The sequence below is a fragment of the Phasianus colchicus genome, chromosome 8, assembly GCF_987193195.1.
Source record: "Phasianus colchicus chromosome 8, bPhaCol1.hap1.1, whole genome shotgun sequence".
NCBI classification, from domain to species: Eukaryota; Metazoa; Chordata; class Aves; order Galliformes; family Phasianidae; genus Phasianus; species Phasianus colchicus.
This window is the reverse complement of record NC_143443.1, coordinates 20,879,205-20,896,009: the sequence shown is the minus strand read 5'-3', so window position 1 is coordinate 20,896,009 and position 16,805 is coordinate 20,879,205. Positions and strand designations below refer to the sequence as shown.

The 16,805-nt window shown below is 37.3% G+C and overlaps 1 protein-coding gene across 3 annotated transcripts; it reads left to right on the top strand.

Annotated features, from left to right (window-relative positions):
* Positions 1–16,789, top strand: CEP55 (centrosomal protein 55). Of its 3 annotated transcripts, none has more exons than XM_090145235.1 (8): positions 1–538; positions 2,019–2,303; positions 4,920–4,985; positions 5,481–5,622; positions 7,560–7,873; positions 9,600–9,671; positions 10,429–10,554; positions 12,574–16,789. In XM_090145235.1, the coding sequence occupies exons 1-8, from the start codon at positions 356–358 to the stop codon at positions 12,775–12,777; spliced, it is 1,392 nt and encodes a 463-aa protein (XP_090001361.1). In that variant the 5' UTR covers positions 1–355; the 3' UTR covers positions 12,778–16,789. The 3 variants fall into 3 exon arrangements, with proteins under 3 accessions (XP_090001361.1, XP_090001360.1, XP_031453608.2); XM_090145234.1 differs by having other exon boundaries at positions 12,556–16,789; XM_031597748.2 differs by having other exon boundaries at positions 3–538; positions 12,571–16,736.
* Positions 16,790–16,805: the final 16 nt, after the last annotated feature.

Sequence of the window (16,805 nt, the reverse complement as noted above, 5' to 3'; positions counted from 1 at the left end):
CTCGCCCCGCCACCGGAGAAGCGCTGGTCAACCCCCGCTCTATTTTAACCCTCGGGGGACGCCGTAGCTCTCGCTTCACTTGCAGGCGGTGAGGGCGGAAGTGACGATGGTGCAGCCGCGGCATTCAAACTCCCGGAAGCGAAGTAGGGACTGAGCGGGGCGGCTGCTGCCCTGTGCCGCCCGGGTTTGCGGGCCGCCTAGTTCTGCCGCAGGGGAACGGTGCGCGCTGCCGGGTGTGGGGTGCTGGGGGAGCTGAGAGCCTATGTCGTCTGAGCTCCCTTAGAGTTGCGGGAGAGGCCCTGTCCTGCTAGGGAAAAAGGCGTTTCTGCGCGTTTGTCTGCGTGGGCGCTGGAAAATGAATTCCAAGACGACCAAGGGCGTCATTATTGGCAAATGGGGCTTAAAGTCCGGTAGCTCCAGGCCAGAGAGCGATCTCGAGAAGTACAAGCAGGAGAACGCAGCCCTGAGGAAATCCCTGGAGGAAATCACCAAAGGGAAGGGCCGCGCAGAGGATCCCGAGCGGAGCCGGCTGCTGGAGGTGAGGGGATGCGCTGTGACGCTTCTGTCCTCAATTATTTCCCGTGATAAATGAGCAGGTGAAGTTGCTTGGTAAGGCTGTTAAATACGAAGGCTCGAGGCCGGAGCAGTGCTGAGTCTGTTCGGTCCTGTCCTGGTATGTCCAGCTGACCCGAATGCATCGGGTCCTTTGCATGAGCGAGGCTGCCAAGCACCTTCTCATCCATGGGTAAATAAAACTAACTAATTCCTCGTGTTGTTATTTTATGCCCATTTCAGGGCAAAAACTAAAATATTGTAACTTCCGGGCCTTGTAGTCTGTTAAAGGTAAACCTGTGGCTGCAGAAAAAGAAGTTATGTTCGATGTGTGATGCTGTTAGGCTTTCCAAAAACACCGGGGAACTAAGTGGGCTCTCTCAAGGGATATACTTAACAGACCAGGCACAGTATGTCTGGGCTTCATAATGGTTTTGCTGTGTCTGTGCTGTAGTGGCAGTTCTGATGCTAGTCTAAGTACCAGTCATGGCTTATTGCCATGGTGAATTCCTATTGTGTATTTCTTGTGTGTGGTGGAGTATGCTGTTTGCTGAATGTTAGTTACTTAATAGCTGGCTATTAGTTTACAGGACAATTACGTGGACAGTTACAGGTGTGCTTAGGTATATACCATTAGGCATCAATGTTCTAGCTTCAGTGAGTGTTGGGTGTGGTCACTGTGGTCATAAACCACTCCCTAACTGGGGTCTTATAAAATGTGAATGCTTCAAGTTTCTCTGCCACTTGCAAATGACTTGATAGCCACTTGTAGGATTTCAGTTTTGATATTTCTTGTGGGGAGTTACTTGCTGTTGTAACAATTTCTGTGATTCTGTGAAGTTTAGCTCTGATGTATCTCAAAATTCCAATGTTATTCAAGAATTCACTGTGCTGGAAGCCTACCTAAAAGTCACTGTGGGGGGGGGAAAAGCAAAACGTCCTTTAATAGCATTTAAACTAAAATGCTAGATACTTACGAAAAAAACAGGATTTTTCTCCTGAAAGCTCTGTTAGACTCTTCTGTAGCTTGAGTAATTGCTACTTAACTTAAACAAAAAGTTCAACTGCTCCTCAAAAACTGCTAAATGTCTTACTGATGCTAAAAGAAGTATTAACTTCTCTTTCAGAACTGAAAATGTTCTAGAGTACTTACAATGCTTATGCTCTAAGGCTCATATACCATAGTGATTTGTATTCATAAGCAAAGCTGCTTACCAAGTGTGTGAAATGTAGCTCTCTGCATTATTTTCTTGTTTCATCTGCTGTAGACTGTTCTTACAGTCATTTGAAATATTTCAGGTGATTGCTGTAGCATTGTCTGTTTTACTAAAACAGTAATGTTCTCAGGTAACTAAAGGTGAAGAGAACACTTCAAAGTGAGTATCTTAAACTGCTGTGCATTTGCTAGCGTTATTGCTTTATATACAGATTTTTACTTATTTGTGCCAATTCTTTGTTTCATTCAGAAAATTCTTTGTCTTGAAAAAGAAAAAGAAAAATACAACCATCTTCTTGGAGAGAAGGACAAAGAAATCCAAAACCTAAGAGACAGACTTAAGTCCAAAAACAAGAACAGTGAAGTCTCCTTATTACATAGTCAACTAGAAGAAAAAACGAAGGAAGCAGAAAGGAGAGAACAATTACTTAGTTCTCTGTCTGAAGAAATGAACCAATTAAAATGTAATTTATCCACTATTACTGCAAAATGTTCTGAGATTGAAAACAGAACTGGTAGTTCTCAGGCATCCCAGGTAAGTGCTAAAGAAATACAGTAATTGTCTACAGGTTAGACTTGGAATTTTCATCCACTGAGCACCTTTGTCTGTTATAAAATGCAATTTTTAATCTCACAAGTCTTCATAATAATAAGATTTCAGCACACAACACAGCAGGTGGCATCCAGACTGAACACTAAAACAGTCAGGAAGTACAACTTCTGGTAGCATGGTGGGGAAGAATTCTTTGCTGCCAGGACCTCTTTTCCTGCTCTTGTGCAGGCAGGTGTGACTGATGGTCAGCCCGTACCATACCTGCTATTGCTTTAGCAGACAGTATAGCCTTCATGGATTTGTATGCTCAGTGAGTAAGCAGAGTGGGAAGGCAGCAGCAATAGACGTGGGGCCTGAAAGGAATGCTAAACTCCTCACCTACTTAACCAAGGGTAAATGGAGAGAATACCTTTCTCCTCTCTAATTTTTCAAATCTTCCTTTATTCCTTGGTTAACATGGCATAATGCATTATAAATACTTCAGTGTAACAGAAGATAGAGTAATTTTTTCATTTAAGCTCGTTAATAGCTGTGGTGTCAGGCATTTTGTTACTTTTATAAATGCATTCTGTTAGCTTCGGTTGCTTTTTCACCTATTATAATGCTCTATGGAAAATTCAGTGTTGTCTCAGTAGGGGGCACATGGGATTCAGTACTTGAAAGCAGCTCCTTTCAAGTCTCTTTCAAGTTTGCAACCTGTAGATGGTGCTAGTTCTCCAAGCTATATAATGAAGCTGAGCAATTTCTAGAAATTCAGCTTTTATCAAATATGTTAAGTTGGTGGTTTATTTAATCTGTTCATATTCAATTATAATACTACACTATTCAGTGGGATACGAATGTATTACATCTAGTGTTATGTCTAATTTCAAAGCACTGAAAAGTGTTAGAGAAAATTTTAAACTTGCATTCATTCAGCATGGTTTTTATGCTGTCCCTGTCAATGGATTTATTTGTCTAGTAATCACTACAGGAATTTGTAGCACAGCAATAGCAGAACTGCAACTCTGAACAATAAGTTGCTTTGTGTGGACTTATTGCATCTAGCATAGTATGCTACAGGCAGCACAAAGTTACAGTTCAGTGACAGAACACATAATATTCTAATATACATAATATTCTGACTCTGCAGAAAGGTTTAGTGGTATACTAAGATAATAGGTCACTTAAAAAAAAAAGTATCCTGTAGCTTGCAGAATCCTTGATTTTTGAAGGCTGATGACCACCACTTCCTTTCTGTACTGAGTCTTCAGTTCTTAGTTAAGGAGTTTTAAGCAGGAAGTGTATCTTTCAATCTCAGGTACAGAATAGGAGGATTAAAGAGTAATTACTACTTACCTCAGCAGTGAGGTAAGTGTTCAGCAGGTTTTTTTGTAATACTGGAAATTACACTCTTATTTTAGAATAACTTGCTTGCAACTGGTAATAAAAGAAGCCTGAGGGAAGGCATTCTGGACTGTTATAAATTCTGATTGCCAGATTTTCTTGTTTAAAATCAGCACTTCTAAATTTTTACTGATATATTAGTGGAGGACAACAATGCTTTTAGACTTTCTTGCTGAATGTTTTGGGTAACTTGAGAACAAATTGAGCGGTGTTTCTTAAAACTGCTAGGTGATGCACAAGCAGCAGGTGTACTCTGAAGTGGAATGAACAGCTGTATGACAACTTGAAGTGGTGCAGTTTTCACTGATGCACAACTTTTATATTTACAGAAATAAGAATCTGAACAGCTGTGGTGAATCTAAATCCTATTAGAAAGAACTGAGCTTTAATAACTGTGTCCAACTTTAAAGTCTCTTGTGTTTTTCAGCCATGAAACTTGTTCTAAATCACATTCTGCAAAAACAGGAATACTTTAACTCCAAGTATGTTTTTCTAATCTCCATTTACGTCCTTACAAGTTCTCTTATCTACACTACTTTGAAAAGCTTTCTGTTGTACAGTGAATAAAAAACATTATGAATGAAGTTTAAATGTTTAACAGATTTTCAGTTCTAAGTGGGACTAAAGAACTGTGAAACTCACACTTCAAGTGCTCTATTGTGGATCAGGCCTTGGAAAACTCGTATGTCCTTATGGTTCTGAACAGGCATCCTTTTCCAAGTGTTTATAATCCTATGGTTATCTCAAAGAAGTTTAAGTTCTCTGGCTTCCCCCAACAACTCCTACAGCTCTGTTTTATTGTCAAACTGGTATCATGATGATATGAAAATAAAAAAAACTTACATTTTCTCTTTTAAATAAAAACTGTAGATGCTTGAATTCTTCAGAAGCTTTTCTGTTACCCTTCAGGTCTGTCAAGATGAGTTCAACCAAAAGTGTTGTTTTTATGAAATGTTTTAATGGAACTGTTATTCAGTGAACTAAATTGAGATGTTCTATATTTTGCAGGAGATTTTTAAAAATCTATGTAATGTTTTCCCATGTAATTCCTTCTAAAAATAGAACATAGATTTCTTTTTTTAATTCAAGTGTCAGATAAATGCATCTTAAATTTTAAACTACTCTTACGCTAACCCTGAGATTAATAATTATACAGAACTAGATATACTCTTCTATTTTAAAGAATGCTAACTGATTGCTCCTTGTCTGTAGGAAACTGTAATAAACAGCCCTGGATCTTCAACTAATCTTAGTGAAGTTGAAAAACAGCTAAAAGATGTAAGTTCTCCTGTACAACAGTCCATGTAAAATCATGTGTCATGTATAAGAATGTAGACTATCACCATATATGTTTTTGGGTAGAATGGGATCTTGGAGGGTATGATAGAGGATGCTATCAGATAAAGCTAAGAAGCTATCTGACATCTGACTACAAGTTTGTAGTGTTAGCTTAGTCCACTGTATTTGACAAAATGAAAGGTTAATTTCATTATCTCAGGCATGACTCATCAAATTTTTCAGTGATTTCCCTTTTCCAGTAAACAAGCCAATCAGAATTTAATATTGCTGCTTTTTTTTAACTTATGCTCAGTAACACCAAGAAGGGTTTTATTAATTATGTAGGAAAGATTAATGCGGTTTGCAGGGAAACTGAAAAGTTGCTTTTCTTAAAATGTAAAATGTAGTTTTTCTCATTCATTAATAAACAAGGCAAATAATACTTTCAAATCTGGTGAAGAAACTAGAGGCTTTTTTATTTTTTTTTCCACAAAGGCTCTTGAGAAAAACCAGCAGTGGTTACTGTATGACCAGCAACGTGAAGCATATGTCAGGGGACTGCTGGGAAGGATCCTGGAACTTGAACAGAGGTCAGAAATTGTTAGTCAACAACAACCCAAAGAATCTAATGCAGAAGGTATTGATTTTTTTTTTCCATGAATGCCCAAACCATAATATCTGTAAAATACATTTGCTATGATAATAGCAGTAATCATGACTTTCTTCATAATATTTTGCTTTATTTGTAAAACTTTTGAATTTCTTTGTTTCCTGTTTTCTTTAGTTGCATTACTTGATCAATTCCTCTTGTTCCTATCTACTTCGCTAAACATTTTTAAAAGCTCTGACAGTTTATTGGCCACCTTTCTGTTTGCAAAAAGTGTCGAGGCAAATATATGCATATCTCCCATCCTTCAAAGTACACTCTTAGGCTCCATAAAGGAAGCATTGAGAATTTACTGGCTAGGTGTGTATCAGTCTGTTCCTTTCAAAATAAATATTATAAAAATGACTCAAGCCTGACATGTTCTTTATTCATCTGAACAGATCATTTGGCATCTGTGATAGGTTTTGACACTTGTCCAAAATGTTTTGCAATAGTGGATCTGGCTACCTCTAGCTTACTTCCATGTTGTGGAGTTCCTCAGTAAGCACCTTCTCTGTAGCATGTATTCAGATCGCCTTGAGTCATGCTTGACCATCTTGTAGGATAAAGTTAAAATCTTGAACAGAAGAGCCAGAATGGGTTGGCTTCCTTTTCATGTCAAATTATCAGTTTCATACTGCAGCTGATCTGCAAGGTAAACTTATGAAATAGGCATGTTATTACCTCCAGGTGAGGATAGTTCTATGGGTAATTACCACTTCATAATTAATGTGCAGTGGCTTTGTTTCTATGTTGCTGGTGGTAATCTTACAGAAAACTGAAATGTTATTTTTTAATCTTTCTTTAAGAGTCTATGAATAGTGTATTGGAGGGAGGGCAGCCTGTAGTAGCTCACCAGATGAAGTAATCAGAGTTACTATAGTCAAAGCTTTGTCATCAAAGCAGCCAAGAAACAGAGTAAGGGGGTGAGTGTTCCTCTTCAAGCAAATAGACAGCAGTAGAAATCAAAGCTTAAAAAAACTAGCTATACAGATTGAGACTGTTTTTTCCAAGGACAATGTTGACATCTCTCTGAAGAGCTCACTGCCCTGCAAAGGAGTGTTGCTAATAAATTTAAGGCTTAGACTTAGGGTGGGGAGTGTTGAACATTGAAGGAAGAAACTTTCCTTAGTAAGTTACACTTTGAAGGCTTCCCTCATGTTCTTCAACAGGAGAAGTACACAAGACAAGAACTTGAGTACCAGAAATGACAAGGGACTGTGAATGACAGCATTCCTTATTCTGCTTCTGGGCATACTTTATATTCTGAATTTCTATGGAGTACTTTTTTCTAGTTAATAAGTTTTTCTTGGGTCAACAAGCATAAACTACTTGAACAGTGATTTAAGTAAAGGTCATTAGCCAAGAAACAGGCGTTCTTGATCAAAAGACCTACTTCAGTTTCCTTTAAATGCACTGTAGAAGATTATGTACAATTTAAGACAACAGATTTTCCATTTCTGTGTGGTGATAGAGCAGAACTTATAAGACCCCCAGGGTGTCTCTAGGGAGAGAGTAATGATGGAACCTTGACTAAGGAGCCTAAATCTAAACACAAGATTCTAATGTCTTTTGATCTCCATTCTAATGTTTCAGTATAATGCTTGAGGCTGCATAAGAACTATTAAAGGGACCATGCAGCTCGTGTAGTCAGGACAAATGCTGTAACATTGCTATAACAGTTATTGAAAGAAGTGGCTGTAGCACTACATGGAAGCCAAGTTGCTGTTCTCCAGTAACTATCCTTGGAGAAGGTTTTGTGCTTTAGAAGTTTATAAAGCTGTTTTAACTCAGTTTGGTGATCTAGCCTGTGTAACAGGCTAAAATGTCAATTTACATCAGTATTCTTCAAAATGCTATCAAGAGTTTTGGTGCTCTGCTTCTGAAGTGTTTCTCTATGATGCTCTCTCCTTATCTGTCTCATTAAGGTCATCTACAAGAAAAGCAAAAACATTACGATCAGCTCTTAGAAAATGCAAAGAGTGATCTTGAAGCTGAAAGATGCACTGTAACCCAGTTGAAATGTGAACTTAATGAGTTCAAAAAGAAGTATGAACAAAGACGACAAGAAATAATGAGCTTAAATGCCTTACTGCAGTCGCAACACATTGCTGAAATGGAAGATCAAGAAAATGAAAACAGAATTAAAGGAGAGAAAATACAGATACTAAAACAAGAAAATGAAAGTATTAAAGTACAGCTAAGAGAAGAAAAGAAAAAGTCTGAAGATCTATTATCTCAGGTAAGCAGATTAAAAACTGAAGATCATTAGTAAAGAATCAAGAGAGCTGGAAAGCCATGCTTCATCAGAACAGACTGTCACTTGGTCTGATAACAGCTACTTATGTTCACCTATACTCACATACTCCTTGTTGTTAAAACTGAATCCTTTCGTACTGGTTTAGCAATCTGGTTTTGTGAAGCTCACTCATTTAAACATGAGTTTGCTTATTTTAGTACTATTGCGGGGCAAAAAATGGAACAGGAGAATGCATCATAGATTTTAATCTGGCTTCATCCTCAAGAGTATTGGTGAATGAGAATGGAAGAGGTAAAAAGTCAAGTTTAATGCATGTTATTCTATTGTATGGTCCAAAGTGGAATATCACTGGTATTTACTATCAGCTGCAGTCTAACACTTACTGGATAAACAGACACATCTCCCTGGATAGTGTCTCCAACTGACTGTTGCAGCCTACACCAGTTTTTTTTACCTTTTTTTCCCATCCTTTGTTTTCTGTATTATGCCACAGATAAAACATTATCAAGTGCATCTCACTACTGAAAAGCAACGTGTAGATAAGGGATGCAATGGAACGTCAACTATCACTGTCTTTGAAACAACTATGGTAGAAACCAATGACAAGAGTTCTGCAACTCATTACAGGGCCCAGAAAGTTGCCTGTGAGGCAAGCAGTTCCTTATGCATGGCTTTCACTGTTGCCTCACCTGCTGCTTTTCTGTCATTTTATAACTGTTTGCAGGGCTTGCCTGTTTCCCAAAGAGTAACTTATGAACAACATTATTTAAGTCATTATGTGATTCTTCATTTTTCTTGAGCCTAATTACTTTTCACTACCTATCTGGCTGAGCAGAGTTGAGAAAACACACTTATGCTGTATTTTAATGTTAAAAATAATTTAGTGCTTACATTTTGTTTGGAGTTGTCACAAGGACTCCCTATGTGGACAACTACAGTGGTAAATTAAAACACAGTATTCCTGTCAGCATTATGGTGCTAACAAAACTTTCTTCTTCTCGATGTGAGATCATGGCCATCTCTTAGATGAAGAGAATGTGGTAGGTAGTTCTTTATGGACTGTACTCAGGTCATACAAATAAGATACACTTTGTACTTGGTGGTCAATAGAGCTGAAATCTGAAGTAAGATATAATTCAGTAGGCATTGATTTAGGCTAAAACTAGAACATCAGACTAGCTCTTTAGATACAAGCTAGTGGTTATCACTGGTTAATAATAAACTTATTTTATATTTTTTCAGCAGAACAAAAGCACTCACTTTAAAAGTTTGATATGTCCTGTTAATGGAGGATATCTTATAAATGCATTTAGTTAATGCCTTATAGTTGAGTATTTTCTAACTTTTCAGTTCTATTTAAAGTAAGCTAAACTGCTTATTAAAAACAATAGTGTCATGTTAGTTGAACATAAGCTTTTTTTATACATGTATTTTTCTGTTCAGCCAATCACCTGGGAAAGCTCAACTGGTTTTTATTTTTTTTTTACTCAGTAAAATACCAATCTACATTCTTCCTTACTCTGGACTGTAGTAACACTTTCCTGGGGTTTTCCCCAGGGAAGGAGAGGTATTTGAATCCTGTGTGGCTGCTGTAAAATAAGCATATGTTTTCTGCTGGCATTGGAACACAGAAGTTTAGTTCCATTCCACCTTGAACTTTTTCTTAAACTTACTGTACATGGAAATTGCTTGTTTTTCTGCCTTGTAGGTACAGCTTCTTCGTAAATCATTGCTCAAGCAGCAGGAGGAACATGCTAGGATAGCTTTGTTGGAACAACAGGTATGCAATTATGTGTTCAGATGTGACTTCATTTTTCAAGAATTTGATACTTAAATTGTTCTAGAAAGTCTTTGTGCATAATATACTTCAAATTTAAGAGTAAGTAGTATATTAAAGTAATAATAGATAGTAATAGACAACTCTGGGTGATCCCTCTATGCTTCTAAAAATTCTTGTTTTCCAGAGGAAATATGTAAGAGGCTGCAACTAATGCTACTTTCTGCACAATCACAATCAAATGAATACTGTACAGCCTCAAATTAGGTCTGGGAAACATCTTAAAACCAGTCAGCTCATTGAAACTTGTAACATACAAATAACTGCATTGTCATCTGCTCTCTGTTTTTTCTCAAGGAAGTTTTTAGAGATCTAACTTAAATCCTTGGAAGAAAAATGTTGTATGTTTGCTAAGCTCTGGATTAGTGTTGCCTATAGTTTCCTTTCAAATTGCTGCAACAAAGATCATGGAGTAGAAACTGGTGTTTCTGGGTGAAACTTCACTATATGCTTTTCCAGAAAATCTTCAGTTCAGGAGCGTGGGAAAGCTGAAATATCCTCTAACTGAAGTAACTTTTAACTCTCTAATTATTAATTGAGCGTATAAATTCTATTGAAATGAAAGCAATAAATGATTTTAATGTATTTTAGGATATGATTTATAAGTTAAGCTTGTTTTAAATACACAGAGGGAAAACTTCCTTTCACTACTTTCTTGATAATTCTACTTTTACATCTTTTCCCTTTGTGGGGTTGCAAGATCCAAATATGCACTGCAGACTTGGAGAATGAAAAGCTTGACCGCCAGAACTTGAAGCATCAGTTAAACAAGATCTTCAAGGAATTGTTCAAGGCAAGGGAGCAAATAACTCGTCTTGAACCTCTGGTACGTACTGATAACTTGCAGGTTAACTCAGGAATTTTGCATAAATGAACAACTTCTCACTCAGGAGTGTAGTGAGCCTTCTGTTCATGTCAGCAGGTATTCACTGCAGTTGCTCACATCCGTTAGCAAGTCCAGTGATGCAGAACCCTATATTAGCTAGTTAAATACAAATTCTGTTACAGGGAAGTGATACTGCAGAAGAGATGCAGAACAGTCAGGTTCCTTGATAGAGAACATAATTGTTTTGTCACACTGTATTTCTAGTTTTGTCTGTTGTACAGAACCAGAAGTGTAGTATGCTTGTACTTAAACTTGCTGCTAGTCAACAAGGCACAACCCTTACAGCTGAATCCCTCTCTCCAGACCCTGTCCTACATCTCTGTTGCACAGAATGGATGGATTACTAATATTCATCCATTTTCAAAAAGATCTGTTTAACTCCTAAGATAAAAAGGGATGTTAGTATTGTGTGAGGACCATGGTCTGTTTGCTACTTATGTAATCCCAAAGAAAGCCACCTAGATTCAATCATTGGCTTCAACAGAAATTCAAAAGGAAAGATTAAACATCAAGCAATCCACTACTCTGTTTGCTCTGTTGTATTCAGGACTGTCTCAGTCTTCAGCAGAAATGTATTTTGACTGTTGGTGTTCTTGGAACTCTATGTTAAGGGTCTTGCAAAATTGTGATAGCTGAATAGAATTGTTGAGTCTACAGTTCTGGATTTATTTAAATGAGGTTCAGAAGAAAAATTAGATGCCTGCATCCTTCATTAGATCAGGTTTGATGCTGCCTTGCTTCTTACAGAAAAGATAAACCCTGAAGGCACTAACAAGTAGCAGAACAGAGGAATTCTTCTCACTGTCTCATAGTTGCTGCTACTGCCAGCAGAGGCCATTAGAAAATCCAGCTGCAGGAGCAGCTGAAACTTCTGCAGGGCTGCAGTGTTCAGTTTCCCTGTGCTGAGAAATTGAGTGGATAACTGTTGGGTGTTATTGTCCATTAAGGGAAACCTTCATGCATAGAGACTGTTGTTCAGAGTGTCAGGTGGAGAAGGAAAAATTAAGGCAGAGTTTAGGAAGGAAATTAGGCAGAGGCAGCATCTTGTGTAGTGGGGATTGGTGCATTTGATTAAGGGGGGGGACTTTATGAATGGTTAGAAAGATAGTTGGATAAGGATTCCTTGCAAAAAGAAATTCCCTATGTGTAGGTGTAATTGTAAATCATGTTGAATTCCCTGATACTTATATGGTGTTTTTAGAACTTTCAAAGGAATTTCTAAAATAGTCTTCAGTGTTTGACTCTCATGAGGCTTGTGGTCCTGCTGTAAGAACACAGACTGAAGTTTTCTTTATTTCCTCATTCTTCCCTTCTGTCAGACTTCTTCCCCCTCAAAAATACACAATGCTACTAACATTTCTGCAAGTCATGTTCCATTGTTCAGTATTTAGGGTGCAGAAATTTGGCTTTTTAATTAGAATGTGTATGACAGTTGTAAGATGGCCAAGTAGTTAGCTGCAGATTTGCAATGATGTGTGAGTCTGAAGCTTGCTGTCATAGCTTCCACCATGTTTTTTTGTTATACCTTATGAAATAATCTGTGATTGCTGCTGCACAGTGTTTAAAGTGACAGGACTCAAGTTCTCATTCAGTGGTTCATGAAGGAGAGAAGCTACTTCAAACAAAGAATGTACATTAAATATTGCTATAATGTAATTGATGTGCTCTACCTTATCTGTATATTAATGAGTTGTTGTGGAAAGTCTATGTTAAGTAGCCTGCAGAAAAGCTACCTGCAATCTAATTCAAATATCATATGGAAATTATTCAACAGGCCTATACTGCCCCTTATTAATGCAAGTAGAATAACTGCATTTAGCCATCTTTAAAATTCTGTCCTTAGTGCTGTATGTAGCATGTGGTTTGTGTGCCATCAAATATCTTTTCCTACATCTATGTGACCAGAACATCACTCAAGCATGCCTCAATTCTTCACTAAAGCTTCTCCTTTTCCAGAAGCTCCAAGAGTCTGGACGTATGGAACCACAAGAAGACTTGCAAGCTGCATTTGAAGAGAAGATTGCAGCATATGATAGTAGTCCTTCCCGGAAACATTCAAATCTCCTTGATGAAAGTTTCCTTGAGTGTCCCAGATGTAAAGTGCAGTATCCAACAAGCCAGCACAGAGAATTACTAGCGCATATTGATTTCTGTACAGCTTAAGCTCTGGATGGACTTATTTCCTCCTTATGCACTGCCAGTATACTGTTTAAAAAGGCAAAATATTTTTGTAAAACTTTTCTTTTAAGGCTATATGAAGGACTTTATATTTCTGTTCAATGAAAACAGTAATTTATTTGGCATCAAATATTCCACTTGACTCTTGTGGAAATGGTCATTGCATTTTTGCTTGCAAATGAAAATAGTCCTAATTCTACAGATATTTCCATATAGTAAACTACTGATTTTTTTTGCACTATTAAAAATGAGAGCAGTAAAAATGCACCTACTGTGTCAGACTAATACTTGACATATCCAGTTCTGAAACTGACAGAAAATGGAGTGCTTATTTTGTGATTACAGGACAATTCTCTCAAAATCTACTGTAAACCTAGGTTTGTGAGCATTTTCCTCATTTTACCTGTATCATTTCCTCATTTTGCCTGTAGCAAAGTCCAAGTCATTGTTACTGTAAGAAAGATTAAAGTGAGGGCAAAAATTAAGATAAATGAACTTCTCTTACAGTTCTATGGTTTGAGACCAGCGAATTACCTGCATACAGACTGTAAGGTAAATCTATCCCTGGTGCACCATTTTGAATTGCTAGCCAGTGTCACTTTGTGACACTGACCCATGTAGGTTCTCCCTACTCTTATGGTTAAACATTATTTTAAATATAGGGGTATTTTCAAAGTTGTTTCCAGTTACTATTGTAATATTGCATCATACTGTTGTTAAAAGCTAATACTTAAAGACAACAACTATATCACCACTTCTCAATTTTACTGATTGTCAGGCTAATCTTTGTCTCTGACAATTTGGCAAGCAAACTGTGCTTCAGAATCCTAAGGCTTTTGTCATGTTGGAAATTCATTTCACATCTTTTAAATTCAGGGTAACCATACTTTTCATTCCAACCTTAATGACCTTAATCACTTATTGAACTACTTTTTTAGAAGTTTAGGTTAGGTGTCTTTTAACAACATATTAATCAGCTAGTACTCTATTCCCAGCTGTATATTCAGCATGGTTTCTGCAATAAATTCTGATCTTTTATGTATTATAGATGAAATAAGTTTGCCTAGTGCAGGTTTTCTTTGCAATAATTCTGACACTTTCTTAAATTAGCCTAAAATGCTTTCTCATTAAAGCTGGTGCTACCAAGGAGGACTGAAAGACTGCAGCTCATTAGCTGCTCAGTTATTTAGTATTAAAATGGAGGGGATTCAGATAAAGTTGATAACCTGACCTTTTAAAGTGTTTTGTTTATTCCAACGCCTGCTCTGGATTTTAACATGCTTAGACCTATATATAATAACCTACTTATGTTGCACTTATGTTAGTGCAACATAAGAGAATGTAATGATGCATTTTGATAGCATTGATGTTTGAAAAGTAGCAAAATGAAATTCACTGGTCACTGGAAGTGAAGAAAGATTCTAAGACTGAAGTTTTTTTTCCTGAATGTAAATGGGTCCTGTAAAAGATCTGCTGCTTTCTTTTCTTTGTCTACGAAAGGTGGATTTGTACCTAGTGCTTGTCTTACTGCTAGGACTTAACTGTAAGCTTAAAAATTAAGGCAAAAATTTAAAAAAGAAAAAAAAATCTGGTATCTCAAGCACTTTTTGTATTGTCAGTTTCAGCAGTCTATTCTTATGTCTATTTCAAGTAACTGAATTTTAACACAACTGTATTTCAACATTGAAAAAAATTCTGTGAAGTCTGCATTATAGGAAGATGTCAGCCTAGGAAAGCTTATGGATTAATACAGCATATTAATAATCCTGGCTTTCACATATGGCTCTTTGTAAATAGAAAGTGAATTAAGCGCTTTTGATGCGGTAAGTGTGATTGGAAGCTATGCTGAGCCTAACAAATGTCTGTCTTTTTTTACATAAGGACAACTTATAATGAAGTAACAGCAACTTTAAAGATAGCTCTTACTCGTCAACTTAATGTAAGGTTGTACCCAATGAACCATTCAGTCAGCTCTTCATCTCTTATTTGCTTGTGCAACTTTATTTCTTACTCCTGATTTTGGTAATCTTTTGTGCATTTATTTGCTGTGCCAACAGCTGTTTTACAGATGTACCACTTTAACCATGCAAATATATTATGGCAGGAGGGCATAGTGCCTGTTATGCTGTAAAAGAATAATGCTGAACCACACAAATATTTAGAGAACTGGATGCCCCTGTTTGGCAGCTAATGTTACCGTGAATGGTATGGTGTCCTCAAGACAAGATCATGGGGAATATTGCCACCCCTGTGCTAGCTCTGTAACAAAGCAGATGTAGGTGAGAGATTACAAGTAATGAAAATGTGGCAGTTCCATTTTAAACAGCCAGTTGACCTATTAGTTTCCACATCTTGTATGTGCTTGAACAGTTAAGATTACAGTAGCAGTTGGTTTCATTGTAAAGATGATAAATTATATCATACAAGAAAGATGCACTATCTTATAATACAAACTACAGCGCATACAATGCTACTTGCAGCAGTTTTAAGTCGTCTTTCTTATAATTTGAAAAACATGACAATTTGGTAGCCCAGTAGATCTGTTCCCTGCAGTAAGGAATGATCTTGTTGAAAGTCACCAGGTACTAAAAAGAACCATTGTCACAGGGAAGGTCCATTTGGGTTATTTTCAAGACAAAACACAAGGTTGAGCAGTTGTGAATCTACCAGACAAGGACAGTAGAAGACTTCCCTGAGATCATCCACATGCTATGATGTTTGAGGAGTGTGGAAGGTAGGTGGGTTTTTAAGACTCGAAATAAAAGAAAAGCATGATACCTAACAAGGAAGAAGAAAAGCCATAGGAATTTAGGTTGATTTTCTCTAACTTCAATTCCTGGAAAAAAAAAAGACTGTCAAGAGCTGACACTTGGAGTCATATCATGTACTTGCAGTTTCCTTACTGAGTGAGTGCTGTGGACAGGGGAAAAAAAAAAGTGCTAGTATGGACTTTAGTCTCAAATGCTAGTTTCTTAATGCAGGGAAATATAATTATTTCCTCTAGCCTATACTACAGGAAGCACAAGTAGTTGAAAAGCTATAATAAGTATTAATGATTCATAGCTACTAGAATGTAAATGCAGCTAAAGGTGGATCTCTGCTCTGACTTACATGATCAGAATGTACAGTATCTCTGACAAGCAGCCTCAAGTGGATGGTGATGTATCTCATCTCTGAGACCTGAAAATCTCAGGCTTTAAGAGCCAGACACAGTTCCCAGATGCTAGTAGCTCTCTGGATTTCTCTCCTAAGTTTCCCTTGAACTCCTGTGGAAAATATGAAATGGTTAAGTAAGGAATGTATTAGGCAATTCCAGGTTAATCTATCTGATTCCAAAGCTACTTTGGATTTTCAAAGATGAAAGCACGTGATGCTCCAACACTGTATAAATACATGAAGTCTGAGATAATCCAAGGTAGGAACTAAGAGCTCTTCAGAGGACATCATTAATTTTCAGTTTGTCAAGACTAATGAGCTGAAACAGAATGAATATAGAAACTATAACAGGTATGAATAATCAACTACCTAAAAGCAAAATCATTAAAAATCAGTAGTATGGCAGATTATCAAATTCTCAGGAAGGTTTCAGAGACTGAGTGTGATTCATTATCCTACTTGCAATATTGTACAGCAGTTCTACATAATGAATAAACAGACTCATGTTTTACACATTTTTTTGCATTTCTATGTGATGATGAGTGTTTTAGCTGGAATACAACATCTACTTTCAAGTACTGTACTTCAAGAAACTGGCGTAAGGAAAATTGTTCTGGTGGCTGGGATAGATGAGCAGTGAAACACTGCTCACTGAGGCTGTAAAATCTCCACAGGGATGGTGACATAAAATTGTCTAATCCATTCCAAGGACCTGAGTTCATTTCTGTTGCCCTTCTAGCCAATTGGCAGCCTAAGTGTTTCAAGCTGAGTGAGAAGTCTCAAAATGAGAGAGTGAGACAAATTGCCTCAAAACATCCTTCAAACAAAGAAGTCTGGGACTTCATCAAGTTGATACA

Bases quoted from the DNA above. Each gene is read 5' to 3' on its own strand.
- CEP55 (XM_090145234.1), top strand. From the start codon at position 356: ATGAATTCCAAGACGACCAAGGGCGTCATTATTGGCAAATGGGGCTTA. The intron at 2,304-4,919 runs GTAAGTGCTAAA...CCTTGTCTGTAG, and splicing joins GTAGTTCTCAGGCATCCCAG to GAAACTGTAATAAACAGCCC. The intron at 4,986-5,480 runs GTAAGTTCTCCT...TTTTCCACAAAG, and splicing joins TTGAAAAACAGCTAAAAGAT to GCTCTTGAGAAAAACCAGCA.